Source organism: Penaeus monodon, chromosome 5 (genome assembly GCF_015228065.2).
Source record: "Penaeus monodon isolate SGIC_2016 chromosome 5, NSTDA_Pmon_1, whole genome shotgun sequence".
Lineage (NCBI taxonomy): Eukaryota > Metazoa > Arthropoda > Malacostraca > Decapoda > Penaeidae > Penaeus > Penaeus monodon.
Window position 1 is genome coordinate 21,405,523 of NC_051390.1, and position 16,211 is coordinate 21,421,733.

Consider the following 16,211-nt stretch of genomic DNA (forward strand, 5'->3'; position numbering starts at 1 on the left):
AAACCTGAAAAACCCACAGGGGAAAAACCGTTCCGGGTGTTTCTTATTGCAGCAAGAGGTTCACTGGAACACAATTTAAACGCCCCTTCTGAAAATTTCCACAGGGGGAAAGGCCGTTCAAATGCCTATCTGTGAAAAACAGCCCCCAAAAAGGTAAAATCTGAAAAAAGCATGCCTAGGTTCAAAACCCGGCGAGAAGCCTTTTGAATGCACGAACTCCCAAAAAAAAATTTCCCACTGCAAAGTCTTCCCTTTAAAAAACATACTTTTTTTAAAAAAGCCTGCCAAGCGTGATTTAGCTGTTTTCCCCCATTTTATGTTTTATTTGTGGGCCCCAGAATTTGAAACAAAGTAGACTAAAAATCCATAAAAAAATCTCATGGGGGTCAAGAAAATTTTTCAAAAAGTTCACACTGTAACAAAAAATGGGACAGAAAACAAACTTAGAAAAAAAACATATGAGAATCATTTCTGGAGAAAAACCCTATCAGGTTCCAAATTTTGCTAAGAGATTCGTGGGGAGCAGTGTTTGTATCAGCATGAAAGATTTTATAGAAAAGAGAAACCATACACGGGTTCACACTGTGAGAAAAATTTTTGTCAGAAAGGGCACCCAGACTCATGTGAAATTCACACAGGTGAAAGGGCCCTACCCCCGCATATATTTTGAAAAAAAAGGGTTTTTGCAAATTTTTGATCTGAAAAGCATTTTAAGACTTCCACAGGGGAAAAAATACTTTTTTTGGGCCAAAATTGCAAGAAGAAATTTATGCAAAAAAGATCTATCCAAACATATCGAAAACCCCCTCAACCATGGGAGGAGGGAAAATCCAGAAAAAACCCCCTTCTGCTTCGGAAAAAGACCAGAATATGTACAGTCTCCCCAAACCCAGGTTTTCAAAAGTTTACCAAAATTTTAGCCGGTGCTTTATCAATTTGGAGTAAAAACCAATCTTTGTAAAAATCAGAAAAACCCGATAATGATGTCAAAAAGTTTTGACATGTATAGGACCTGTAAAGGAAGAAAAAAAAAAGTGGAGGGAAAATTTTAACTGTAAAAGAAAAAATTGTGTCGGGCGAAAGTTTTTTGAAAAAATATTTTAAAATGAAATTTTCGTTTTTATGAAGGTTTTTGTAAAGGGGGGTTTACATAAAATTAAATTTTAAATTTTCTAGAAAAACCATCAAACTTTGTTGGGGCATAAAAAGACCCTAACGTAAACTGTTATGGTTTTTGTTTTGCAAAGAATTATGTACTTTTTAAAAATAAACCCAAAAAGTATTTTTAGTGTAAAAAAGAAAGAAATTTCCCTTTGAGTATCACTGGGTTTGGGGTTTTTATTGATGTTAGGGGTTTTTATTTTCTGGTTCGATATTTGGGTTAAAAATTTATTTAAATTTTTAAAAATATAAAAACAAAAAATATGTTTTCATTACATGGTAAAAAAATAGTTTAAAAGGGTCCCTGCTTGGGCCTCACCCCCCAGTGTGCTTTTTCCCTGTCCGGTGCTGATCAGGAAGGGCCATGGGGGGACCAAGGGGTTTTGTGGTGGTTCCCCGACTTTTTTTTTCTGGCACCCCCCTTTGGGTTCCTAGCTGGATTCCGGGGCCCCAAGGCTCTTGTGAAAACACTGCCTCCCTTACCATCCTGCCCTCGCCCTGGCCCTTTACTTGAGCTGAGATGCTGGAAAAAGAAAGGTTTTCGGGGGAAGAAGGGATGATTTATTGTTATTCAGAAAATGAAAGGCTTTAGCTGGGGCGGTTTTTTCCTTTTTTGGGAAAAGCAGCCAAACCCAAAGGGGTTTCTCAAAATGGCCACTAAGTGTGTGTCCCCTTTTTAAATTTTATTTTATGTAATGCATGCCTTTTTAGTAAAATTTAAAACTGTTGACCATTTTTTTTTCTACCTTAGTATCTCATTTTCCCAAAATGCGTATGTTTAACTGTTGACCACCCAATCCCTTTCCTTTTTTTTTTTTGGGGGGGGGCGAAGCGGGACCCCCTTTTCCCCCCTTCCTCACCCTGACAAAATTTTTGGGGTTTTTTTCCCCCTCTTTTCTTTGGCCCCCCTTCCCCAATCCCTTTTACTCCCTTCCAAAATTGGGGAAGCAAAAAAAAAAGGGGTTTTCCAGCCCAAAGCCTGAGGACCCAGGGGGACGGTACCCCTTTTTTTTTGCCCCCCCCAAAAAAGGGGGGGTTTTTTTTCCCAACATACCCCATTTTACCAGGCAAAAATTATGCCCCCTTTTTGGGGGATTGGGTTTCCCCCCTTTCATCCAACCCCAAATAAAACTCCCGTTTCCCCACCCCAGGTTTCCCGGTTTTAAAACGAGATACTCCCCCCCCTCAATCCCTACTACATTATCCACCCAAGTCCCACCTTTGGGGAAACCTTTTTTCCCCTCTCCCTCACCCTCCCCCCAAAACCTTTCATCAACTACCCTCCCCCCTTGATACTACTTTACAGCCTTATTTACCTCCCAAGTCACTCCCTCAACACTACCTCTTCACCACGCTTGTAACTTTTTATGTGTAGTTCCCGTTTCACACAACTATAAAGTACAAGGTGAATGCTGTATGTTATGGGCCAAACAACAAAAAATAAGTCACCCATCTTCTTTGGTATTTACTTCACAAATTGATATAAAGGGAGAACACAACATGTGCCCATATAGACTCAGAAAAAAAGTAATATTTTTATAGTAATCTATGAAACTTTCCAGATCAATAGACATTTCTATTGCCTACAATGTGTGTGCACAACAATGGAATAAGTTGTAATGCCATGATGTCATATAATGGATAGCAACCTTAATACTTAATGTTTTACTTTTCTCTTTTCGCTGTGAATAGTCATTTGGTATTTTAAGATGCACATATGAAGTATTTTGCAAAAATTCCTATAGATCATGGAATGTTGTCATGTCATTTTAGCAGTGTAATTTAAGATTGCAGTTTACAGATATGTTTCACCCATTTACTCCCAGCCCACTCATATTTTCAAAAATATTAGCATGATATAGTCGTAAGTATTTTTGTTTGATTTTTTATTTTCTACAAATATTCATAGATTTATTAGATAGAGCTATGACTTTTCTAAGGTGTGACCAGTTTACTCATCTTATTTCTTTCCAGATTTTAAAATCATTTTGCGCATCTTACTGACAAACGTACAGAGATTAAATACCAAAATAATCAGTAGATTCCAAGGAAGGATAGGGGACAAGGGGAGGAGGAGGTTGTGGCAAGAGCATGGGTGTGTCACATATTACTGGATACTCCACAGTTGTAGCTTCTCTTCCTCTGGTATCTATTGCTTTCAAATGTTGTTTGTGCTGTCTCTGATTTAATTTTCCTTTTTCCTTTACAACAGCTGCACAATGTTTGGAAATTATTTCTAAATGGTTGAAGAGCATTAGGAGTACCTGTTTGCAATTAGTTTTTTTTTTTTTTATCCCAATTGTCATATTCTCCTTTAAGAAAACTGAGCAGCACATTTTACATAATGATCACGGTAAGATAGGAAAAATCTAATGGTACTGTCATAAAGAAGGGAAAGTACAATGATTACGTGGGTGCTGAAGGTGAAACTGGAGTAATGAGGACCTAGTTTCAGGGGGGTGGGGTCCTAGTTTCAGAGGGGTTGGGTCATTTGTATATAACTACCAATGCTTTCACTTGTATCATTTCAGTGGAGAACTACAACAGATAACACTTGCTATACCGTGAATAATTGAAACAAGAAATAATAATTGCAAGGTTGGATGGCTGTGCGGAACTAATAGATGGTAATTTGTTTTGTTATTATATATACAATTATAATACATACATATATATAATATATATATATATATATAATGATATATATATATTATTATATATTATATATAGTATATATATTATATATATTATAGATATAATTTATATATATATTATAGATATAATGTATATATATAGTATAATATATATATATATATATATTTAATATATACATATAGATATATATATATAGATATATATACTGTATATATATATATATATCTAATATATATATATATATATATATATATATATATTATAGATATTCTATATATATATATATATATTATATATATATATATAATATATTAATACTATTATATATATATATATATAGAGATATAATGTATATATATATACACAACCTCTATATATATTATATATATAACACTTATATATATATATTATATATGATATATTATATATATAGATCTTATATATATTTTTAATAAAAAAAATAAAAAAAGAAATATAATGTAATCTATAATTTAATATATATATATTAGTATTTTTAATTATATATATATATATATATATATATATATATATATATATATATATACAATATATATATATACTATATAGGATTATATATTTATATATAGTATATCTATTATATATATATATATATTATATATATCTACTATATGTATATAATATATATTATTTATATATATATATATATATATATTATATATATTATATATATATTTATGTATGTATAATAGGCTCTCACTCATTCTCATACTACATGATCAGGATGTTGGGATAAACATGGTATATACTCCTGGCTGACTTAATGTTATGATAAAAAATGGGCCTACGCACACCTCATGTGATTTTGATTGACGCACCTAGAGTAAGCCTTGGTTTGAAGGGACTCTAGTTTCTTAGTGTGAACAGTTGTTTATGAATTAATGTGGTGAATCAAGAGGAATCAATGAAATGGGATTGATTCTTCATATTGGAATTGAATCAAAACGATTCGCTTGATGTAAAGCAGCTAACAGTGACTCTCGTATGGAGTGTAGCTTGTGCTCCACCTCAAAAACTTGGTCCACTCTTGATTATGTTATTGACCCTTTTTTTTTACCAGATACACTTTGCTGTTAAGCATTTTCTGAGATCTGTATTTATCATTCTTTATGTTGTATCATAATGTTAATAAACTGTTTTTGTTGAGCTGACTGTATTATCTTTTCAGGTAGTGTACACTGTGTAATAAGAGTAACAACAAATAATATTGTGTTTCTTTTCATATTTTCGCGCGACCATTATTAAATTTTCTGCACACACATATACATACTGCAGATAACGGCACACAGAATAAGTTTTTGCATGGACATAAGTCCTCCCTGTAGATGGGCCACCAATCCCAAGCTAATTCGACTTGTGCATAGCTCAATCCAAATACTTTGTGTACTCATGATGAGACATTTCCCCACCACATGACATTCAGCAACAATTTCCCATGATGAAATATTCAGTCGACCTGCCCTTCACCCATATTTTTTTTCCATGGATGCATAGTTCTGTCACCCACCCTCTTGGCCTATTTTTCATGAAAGATATCCATGTCACTTGGATTCCAGTGGTTTTGAGGCTGGCCCTGCATGGCAGCTTACCAACTCTTGCTTGGCACATGTTACCCCTTATTTACATCACTTAAATTATTTGTAAGGATATTTGTTTGTATGCATTTGAGGATATACTTTGAATAATACATACTAAACAATAAAATATTATTATATAATGGTACAATGACAGGAAGGCGGCAACCTTTTTCATTTTCATTATAGTTTAGCTTCCAGCATACTATTACCCCATGTGATGTGCATCACGACACACATTTTGTACACACCATTTTGTTAACATGTATCCGACAGAGACTCTTAGTGTTTCCACTTAATAAATACTGTATAAGAACATGTTTGTTGGTGATATTTCGACATTATCTGTACCAGCATGTTCTATTGAAACCAGATATTTGGTGAAACTGGTAGCTGAAGTTGAAAGCATGCGTGTAACCCATCACGCGACAAAGTTGAGTATATTTTATTTTCCTTTACTTTTATTGACATGCTTAAGATATATAATCATATATGTACACACGTGTGTGGCGTGTGTGTGTGTGTGTGTGTGTTGTGCGCTGTGGTGTGTGTGTGTGTGTGTTGTGTGTGTTGTGTGTGTGTGTTGTGGTGTGGGTGGGTGGGTGGTGGGTGGGGGGCGTGGTGGGTGGGTGCGTGCGTGCGCTCCTCTTTATTTGTGTTCGTGTGTGTATAATATGTCATTGTATGTATATGTATATGTATATTATATATAAAATATATACACAGAGATATATATGCATGTACATAACTATTATATAATTAATACGATATATATACATATACTATCGACGCATATTATACTATACACATCTATATATATTATACCATACACATAACGTTAGTTATGTGATACTATGTATGTTATGTAAGTATGCGACGATGTCTATGTTATGTATATGTATGTTATGTATATGGATGTTTATGTATGTATGTATATGTATGTATGTATAGTATTATATAAAATTTTAAAAAAATTTTTTTTCACCTTTCTTATTACTTCTATATATATATATATATATATATGATATACTATATATATATATATATACTATATATATATAGATATAGATTTATATAATATATACTTATATAATATAATATATAATATATATATATAATATATATATAGCACACATACTACAGACTCATCTATGGTGTGTGTGTGTTGTGTGTGTGTGTGTGTGTGTATTGTGTGTGTATCTACACTGTATAAATAACGAACACAGAGACATTAAACGTGTACCAACAAAGAAGTAAAAGGAAAACAGCCACAGTTAGAAAATGAAACTAAATCATAATGTGTCGACCTTCTACACGAGATTCCTCTTCACAGAGAATAATAAACTGAAATGGAATTATACGAGTTTAAAAACACCTTAGCCTTTGAAGAAAACACATCAAAACTTGCTCAAATTTTACCATAGCTTCGGTCCGCGTCTACCCAGTCTGGCTGAATTTCTTCGAAGCATAAAGTATACATGCCTGTAGTGTAGCATTTGCCTTATATGTAAAACTCTTAGTCACACACAAACATACTGTATGTAACTAAACAAAAAAAAATGACCCTGCCGCTACAGATCTGTAATATTAAAAGTAATACTGACATACTTAGTCAGTGCATGCCTTACTTTATTAACTGATGATCCTAAGAGCTATTATAGGTTTTCATATGAACTGGTGTAGTGACTAGTGTAAAATTTCTTTTGCTGGAATTGTTGCTGAACAAACTGTTTCTTGTTTTTTTTTAGATTTAGAGATTTTTTATTTCTTTCTTTGTGTTTTTTTTTTTTGAGAGACAGAGTCCACCGTATGGCCTCATCTGCTCAGTCTTCTCTGAAAACAATATGCAACAGGATCATTAGAGTGGGATACACGGTGACTGTATAGTTTGTTATCCTGGGCAAAAGCAGTGAGCCAAGATTTGGCCCTGAAACAGGACACGAAACAAATGCTGAGTGAAACTGGCACATTGAAGCGGGTGCTGAAGCGATAGTAAGACTGGAGAGAGGACCTTTTGCACTTTTCAGGGACTTGTCTAGTAATATTTAAACAATTACATCCCGCAAAAAAATGCAGATACGTGAAAAATGGGTTATGTGAGCGTAACGAAACAAGAGAATAAAACACTGCACAAAAAAAATACCTCGTGTAGTCCACGTCTGTAAAATGTAACCGTTTACATGTGTGCAAATGTAACCGGTTATATTTGTAAAACTAAGGTAGAGGCAGATCTACCGATCGAAAAGTATTGATAATTGGTTAATCATATTACCATTTTCATTAACTGTGTTCTCTGCTGGCATACAGGGACAGTAGTTACCAACCTGGTCCCCACACATTCCCATTCCGTGTGTGTATGTATATGTATATTATATATTATATTATATATATCTATATATATATACAATATATATATATATGACACATTATATATATATATACAGCTATGTATGTATGTATGTATGTAGGTAATGTATGTATGTATGGTATGGTATGTATGTATGTATGTATGTATAATGTTACCATTGTTGTAATAATTAAAACTGTTATCCTTTGACTTGACTTAAATGTCATTTCCCAGTTTTTGTGTTTCTATAACCTTTCTGATGTTCTAGCACATTATATTTTGTTTGTAACCATTGTCCAATAACATGTATAAAACTTTGCGCATTCAAAATACAGTGTCTATATGTATAATGTATTTAATAGAACTGGCTATATTTTATTTCTAAGATAGAGTATTCCTCTTCGGGTCCGGTTTTCTTGAGATGTTTTCCTTTTATGATCATAATTAAGTTGACGCATTTGTGCTTTACATATTCAATGGCGTCATTGCGTTGCCAAATTGCTCTTGCAATGTTTTTGTTGTGGGCAGACAGCCTCTTTTTATGTATCGTCGTATTGTATCATCATTGTTACCGTTTTCTTAATAGTAGATAGTAGTTATAATACACGTATTATATGGATATTGTCGTCACAAGCATCATCACCATCACCATCACCATCACTCCACCATCAACATCATCATCGTCATCATGTATTGTTAAACTGTTGTTAATTATGTTATAAATCATATAATAAATAATAATAATAATAATAATATTAATAATAATAATAATATTATTATTATTGAATATTGTTATTGCGAGATAGTCTATAGTTATTTGCTAGATATGTTTTGCTGAGCATGTTATGATTGTTGCACTGCCATCTATTACTACTACTACTGCATTTGTTATCATTACTGTTATTATTATTATTATTATTATTGCTGCTTTTGTTATATATTCCCAAAGATTCGATATTCCTTCTCTTTATTTTTCTGTCTTTGTTTGACAAGTATCTGATAATTATTATAGTAAATAAGAATATAATACAAGAGGGAAACACGAAGACAAATCACGGAAATAAAGTTACTGGTGGTAATGTAATAAATGCACAATAAAAAACACGAATGAAAATTAATTCCTTTATTTTTTCCCCACAGGATTCAGAGCTGGGAGACGGTTCAAACACAGAAGATATGAGTAACGAGAAAAAGAATAACAGAAACTTTTGAAAAATAAAACCTTGACCTAGAGAAGGGAAATTGCGAAGAGGAAGCGCAATCAACAAAGGAATAGATTTGAAAGAGGAAGTGGGAAGGACTTAAGTCTTATCTAAAAACTGTTGGTACTTAAGAAAAATAGAATTATGAGTGAAAATACCAGAAAAAGCATCCGATTTTCTTTGGTTCATAACGCTATTGTTTTTGTTTGTATTTAACAAAAGCACCCCTCATCATGAATGACAACGAGAGACCGTTCGAGTGCATGTATTGCGAGAAGAGGTTCCGGTGGAAACAGAACATGAAACAGCACCTGAGGAACCACACGGGAGACAAGCCGTTCCAGTGTTCGTATTGCAGCAAGAGGTTCGACTGGAAGCACAACTTAACGACCCATCTGAGAGTCCACACAGGGGAAAGGCCGTTCAAATGCACTATCTGCGATAAACAGTTCACCCAAAAAGGTCATCTGAAAGAGCATGCTAGGATTCATAACGGCGAGAAGCCTTTCGAATGCACAAACTGCCAGAAAAAGTTCACTGCAAAGTCTTCCTTGAAAAAACATGCATGCATAAGAAAGCCTGCCAAGCGTGATGTAGCTGTTCCACCGTTTTTATGTTCTATTTGTGGCGCAGAATTTGAATCGAAGCGAGATCTAAAAATCCATAAAAAGTCTCATGGAGACAAGAAATTATTCAAATGTTCACACTGTAACAAAGAAATGGCACAGAAATCACACTTAGAACAACATATGAGAATACATACTGGAGAAAGACCCTATCAGTGTTCCTATTGTGCTAAGAGATTCGTGCAGAGCAGTGCTTTGTATCAGCATGAAAGATTTCATAGAAACGAGAGACCATACACGTGTTCACACTGTGAGAAAAAATTTAGTCAGAAAGGTCACCTGAGACTGCACGTGAGAATTCACACAGGTGAAAGACCATACCCCTGCATATATTGTGAAAAAAGGTTCTTTGCAAGTTCTGATCTGAAGAAGCATGTAAGACTTCACACAGGGGAAAAACTGCTTTCGTGTCCACATTGCAAGAAGAAATTCATGTCAAAAAAGACTCTATCCAAGCATATCGAAGCCCACTCAGCCGAGGAGGGATTCGGGACTGCAACTGTTATAAAAGAATCACGAGTGAACAATTTATCAGCTCATGCAGGAGAACATCCAGAAAACACCTCTTGTGCCTCGGAAAATGACCAGAATATGTACAGTCTCCAACCTAGGTTGCAAAAGTCTTACCATAATGTAGCCGGTGACTTTATCAAGTCGGAGTATGAACCAATCTTTGTAAAGTCAGAAGAACCAGATAATGATATCAAAACGTATGACATGTATAGGACATGTATAATGGAAGAAAAAATTAAAGTGGAGGAACATATAACTGTAAAAGAAGAAATTGTGTCAGACTGAATGTTTATGAAGCAAATATTTAAATATGATTATCGTTTATATGAAGGTATTGTATGGGGCTGCACATAAAAAGAGCTGAAAGAGTTTAATTGTAACTATGCTAGAAAATGCCATCAAACTTTGTGAGCATAAAATGACCGTAACTGTAGCTGTTATGGTTTTAGTGTAGCATGAATTATGTACTTTTGAATATGCAAACAAACTAGTATTTTTAGTGTAAAAAAGAAAGAAATTCCTTAGAGTATACACTGTCTTTGGTTGTTATCGATGTTAGAGTATATTTTCTGGTTCGATATTGGTTAAAAGTTATATCATTTATAAGTATAATAACGATAATATGTTATTCATATACATGGTAATAGAAGTAGTTAAACGGGTCATGCTGGACCATCACCACAGTGTGCTTGCTCATGTCCAGGTGCTGATCAGGAGAGGGCCAGGGGAGACCAAGAGTAATTTGCTGGTGGTTCCCAGACTTTTTTATTCTGGCACCCCCTTGGCTTCTAGCTGGATTCCTAGCACCCCAATGGCTCTTGTGAATCACTGCATCACCTTACCATCTCTGCCCTCGCCCTGCCTTCACTTGAGCTGAGATGCTGGAAATAGAAAGGTTGCGAGAAGAAGGGATGATTTATTGTTATTCAGAACTGAAAGGCTTTAGCTGGCTGGCGTGTTTGACCTTTTTAGGACGCAGCCCCAAGGCTTGCTCAAAGTGGCCTACAAAGTGTGTGTCCTTTGTAAATTATATTTCATGTAATGCATGCTCTCTTTTAGTAAAATTAACACTGTTGACCATTTTTTTGTCTATCCTTAGTATCTCATTTTCCTAAATTGCTGTATGTTTACATCTGTTGATCCCCCAATCCCTTGCCTGTTGTTATAGGGGGGCTTTGGAGGCGAAGACTGGGACCCACAATGCTAGGAAATTCCCCTACCTTGGGACTCACCCCTCGACTCAACTAATTTTGCATGGTCTTTTTTCCCCTCCTGCTTTTTCATTTTGGCCCCCCTTCCCCAATCCCTTTTACTATCCACTTCCTAAGATGTTAGAGACGAGCTAAAAGGATGAAAGGCTGACTTTGTGCCAGTCCTGAACGGCCTCAGGGAGCCATGGGCACGGTATTCCCCTATTGTAGTTGTCTAGCCCTTACCCCTCAAGGAGACCCAAAAGGGGTGGACTGTTTCTCTCCTCAACATACTCCAGGTTTACCATGGCCAATAATGATGTTATACCCTTATTAGGGCATTGAGGCTTTGTCCCTTCATCAAATAGCCCCACCAACTCAAACTCTCCCGATTCCCCGACCCCAGGCTCTCCGCGGTTCCGTTCACTGCAGATACTACCCCCCTCCTCAATGCCTACTAGTACATTATCCACCCAAGTCAACACTCAGTGTTCAGGAGACCTTCCTACTTTCCCAACATGCTCAGTTTTCATCACCTTTACCCCCACAACCTTCATCACCTACCACATCCTCCATTGATACTACTTTACAGCCTTATTGTCCACCTCTCCATAATACTGGCCTCCCTCAACACTACCTCTTCCACACGCCCCCCAGTACCTTCTAGCCCCCATCTCTAGCAAATATCTAGATACTTTATGTAGCCCAGCCAATGGACCATTTTTTTTGTGATCCCCCTCACAGCTCCTTACTCTGACAACACTCTTCGCTCCCAGCAGTTGGGGGGTCTTCAAAAACAAGCAGGCAAACTCTCTTTCCGTAACCGATTTGTGTCCCTCTCATCACAGTAACACCGACAAACCAAGGTATAGCATTTCAACTCTAACTGATCTCTCTAGTAACTCTTTCCTGCAGAAAACTCAACCCTCAACTCTCAATAACTTGCACCGGAATGCGTCTGTCTCCCTCAAACTGCCTTATCTATAATAAAATCGGTCAGATTTGGGAGAAGACTTACTTTCCTGCCTCCAGACTATGATGCTATCATACAGTGCTACTCCATTTCTCCCAGAAGTCATCATCGCAACAGCCTTCAATAACATTGCCGAATTTTCTTTCGTTGACATGACCTTCACTTTAATTTTACATTGGTTGGAGAATCCTCTTTTTTGACCATATCAACCCTCTCCCCGTCAATGTCAAACTGTTGGCGTTTAGGACATCTGCCAAACATTGCTGTTCCACAGCTTAGATGCCCTCCTAGGCTGCGCCCAACCTGGTCGTACTCGTCAAACTCTGCACAGTCCCGGACATTGCCAGCTGTGGCGGGCCCCCCACAAATTTAAGTCTGAGGTGGTAACTCACTCTCAGATTCAGATTGGAACTCGCTCTACGTGAAGCCGACAGGAAGCACATCGACGAGATTTTTTTCTCTTTACTCCCTACCCATAATGGTCGCTCAATCGCTCCTCCAGCGTTTCCAAAACCCCTCCCCTATACCATATCACTCCTACATTTTCTTCCACACTCCTACCTCCTACTTCTCAATCAAATTCTTTTGCCATTCTAAATCCAGATACTCAATCTCTACTCAGCCCCAATACTCCCCTCCCCCTCCCCGCACTATCGCAGCAGACAGACTAAACGTTTCCACCCGTCTTCTCCTACCATACACTCACCTCCACCTACCGTGCCTCTACTCCTCAGGCTCCAGTCTTCTCATCCCCCCTCATAAGAAAACCTTTGTCTCACAACTCCCCAACCACTCCTTTACCAAACCCTTTGAAGATATTCAAAATTAACCACTCGAGTCCCACTCATATTCCCCCTACAAACCCCCTTCCTCCTACTTCCCCCACCAACACCCCAACCCCCCCTGCTCCAGCTCACCTACATTAACCCCTCCTCCATCCCCTCTATCCATTTCCACTCCGCCTGGGTTACACCGCGAATCCCGTATGTCCACACTATGCCCTCCCCAGATCCCTCCACCTCCTAATACACACACCTTCCCCCTTTCATCTTCCTTATCTCACCCCATAGCTCCTTCCTCTTCAAATTTTCCAACACGCACTGTCGTTATCCACTCATAGATCAACTTCGTAATGCGTTATCATACACTGGAATGTCGATTTTGCCTGGGTGTCAGCCATGATGAAATCCCCGGCATGAACAGGCAGATTACGCTAGTACGCTACGCTTTGCTGTGCCATCCACACCAACACATTTCTCACATATTCTAGCCACGGAGTATTACCCTACTTTAAGCTTTCTGTATAACTGATGGCAATCTTTGTCAATCTCCGCACTAATAATTACATATGTAAAACTATCATCTCCTCCTGGTCAGCTCATTTCATCGCAAACAGACGTTTTGGGAGACGGCTCTCGCCTTCTTACGAATTGGCCACACCCGGACCAACACACTCCTATCTGAGATGTACATCCTGATCCAAACTTTGTCCTCTATGTAATGTCCTTCTTTCAGTTCCACACACATTCACACACACACAGAAGACACACACACACACGGACACACACACACACCACAACACACACACACACACACACCACACACCACACACACACACACACACACACACACATATATATATATATCTATAATATTATATATATAGCTATATATATATATATATATATATATGCAGGGCGTCACTTCATGTTATGAAGTTGAGGGGGGGTGACGGGTAAATTTGCCCTGAAAAATAAAAAATTTGCCCTGCAAATCACGAAAAAGAAAATGCTCACTAGCCTCTTTAAGTAGCCCGGAATGGACCCATCAAACCATACTTTATATGTCTTATTGGTAGCAAAATTATAAATATAATACCAAAAATTTTGCCCTGGAGAACTAGATTTTGGCCCTGCAAAAGAGGGCTTTTTTTAAGAAGTATGGGGGGATACCCCCATACCCCCCCTTAAGTACGCCCCTGGAGACCAGAGTAAACCCGTTATATAATGTTATGTCTATTATTTTATATGATTTTTTTTTTTATTTTTTTATATAATTTTATATTATCTATTTTATACATTTAATATTTCTTAGATTTTTATATTTGTTATATTTGTTATATTTTTTATATTTTTTTATTTACTTGTTTTAATATATTTATAATTTTATATTTGGATTTATTAGAATGTTTATATGTTTAAATACTTTTTTATCTATTTATTTATATTTTATAATATTTTATATCTATATATTTTTATATTGTTATATTATTCTATATTTTAATATTATTTTATAATTTTATATTATTTTTACATTGTATATTAATTTTATAGTTTTCTATTATTTTACATTGTATATTATTTCTGTGTGGTGCAGCGGTAGCGATCTCGTCTAGCAATCTTGCCTGACCTCGTTCAAATCCCTCGCGCCAGTGGATGGTAACCCCGGCCCATTCCTTCACAATAAGGGGATCATCAGAGCTAATTGAAACAGACAGTATGTCACGCAAGATATCCTTGTAACATGAATCAAACTAAACCTTCCTCCATTTTATTTATTTCGTATTTTATATTAATTTCATATTATATATTTTTCATATTTTATCTATTTCATATTTTATATTATTTCATATTTTATATTATTTCCATAGTTCATAGTTATTTCCTATTTAACATGTAGTAATTTCATATTTTTATAGTATTTCATATTTTTAAGTATTTCATATTTTTTTATTATTTTATATTTTAATTATTTTTATATTTTTATTATTTTATATTTTATAGTTTACAATTTTGTATTTTATATCTCGATTTCTCTATCCTATGTTTTAAATCTTATATTTTATATTTTAAGTTTTCCTCGATAGTTTTTAATTCACTCGATAATTACTTCCAAGATTTTTAAAAAAATTTATTCACAGTATAAAGGCTATCTCTTATATACATCTAAGATTTTTATATTTTATATTTTTTATATTTTTTTATTTTAATTTTTTATATATTTTTTTATATTTTTATGTTTATTTTCTATATTTTATATTATTCTAATATTTTATATTTTATAGATTTTATATTTGTTAATATGTTATCTTTTTTTTCTATTTTTTATACTTTTTATTTCTTTTTTTATATTATATATTATTTCTATTTTATATATATATTATTTCAATATTTTATATTATATATTCTTTCATATTTTATATCATCTATTATTTCATATTATTTCATGTGTTATGTGGGGGGGGGGGTTTTTTTATTTCATATTTTATATTATTTCATATTTTATATTATTTCATATTTTATATTATTTCATAAAGAAAATTAATAACAACAAACGAATGACAAAAAGTAACAGAAGAAAAATAAAGATAAAACGACATATACTATAAATGGTTTAATTCCGCTTCTTTGATAAACTTTTAGGATCCGATATTAAATAGTTTTTTTTCTTCTTCTTCGTAATACGCGGACACACCTTTTGTTTCGTTTGAAATGTGAAAAGCCCTCATTTTTGCATAATATATTCGCGGCGTATATATATATATATATACATATAATATATATATTTATAATATATATATATATATATACATATTTTTTTTATTTTTTTTTATCATTCTCTATTTTATATTTTCATATATTCTATATATTTTATATTATGTTATATTTTGTATATATATTTTTTTTTTCTTTTTATTTTATACTTTATATTTTTTTATATTATTGTTACGCGGCCAGCCGCCTCGTACTCTCTGCCACCAACACAAGGGCAGGATAGGCAGACGGCGTGTTTTATCCCCAATGGTCTGAACACTGAAGAACAGTTTTCCAAGAGGCACCGATCACCACAGACCACAGCGTCCGAACGAGCACCAGGAGGGGAAACGCCAGGAGGCGAGGCAGGGCACTAAATAAACACAAATGACAGTCTT

At 35.0% G+C, this 16,211-nt stretch overlaps 1 protein-coding gene across 2 annotated transcripts in view; it reads left to right on the top strand.

The window, feature by feature from the left end:
• Positions 1-11,194, top strand: part of LOC119573084 (gastrula zinc finger protein XlCGF8.2DB-like) — a 27,628-nt gene extending 16,434 nt beyond the window's left edge. Inside the window, exons 1-2 of one of the 2 annotated variants that reach the window (XM_037920107.1) lie at positions 8,819-10,083; positions 10,144-11,194. In XM_037920107.1, coding sequence (XP_037776035.1) covers positions 9,212-10,083; positions 10,144-10,402 — 1,131 coding nt within the window. In that variant the 5' untranslated portion in view covers positions 8,819-9,211 and the 3' untranslated portion in view covers positions 10,403-11,194. Of the gene's footprint in view, positions 1-8,818 lie in introns of those variants that run through there. The other variant, XM_037920106.1, reaches the window with a different exon arrangement.
• Positions 11,195-16,211: the final 5,017 nt, after the last annotated feature.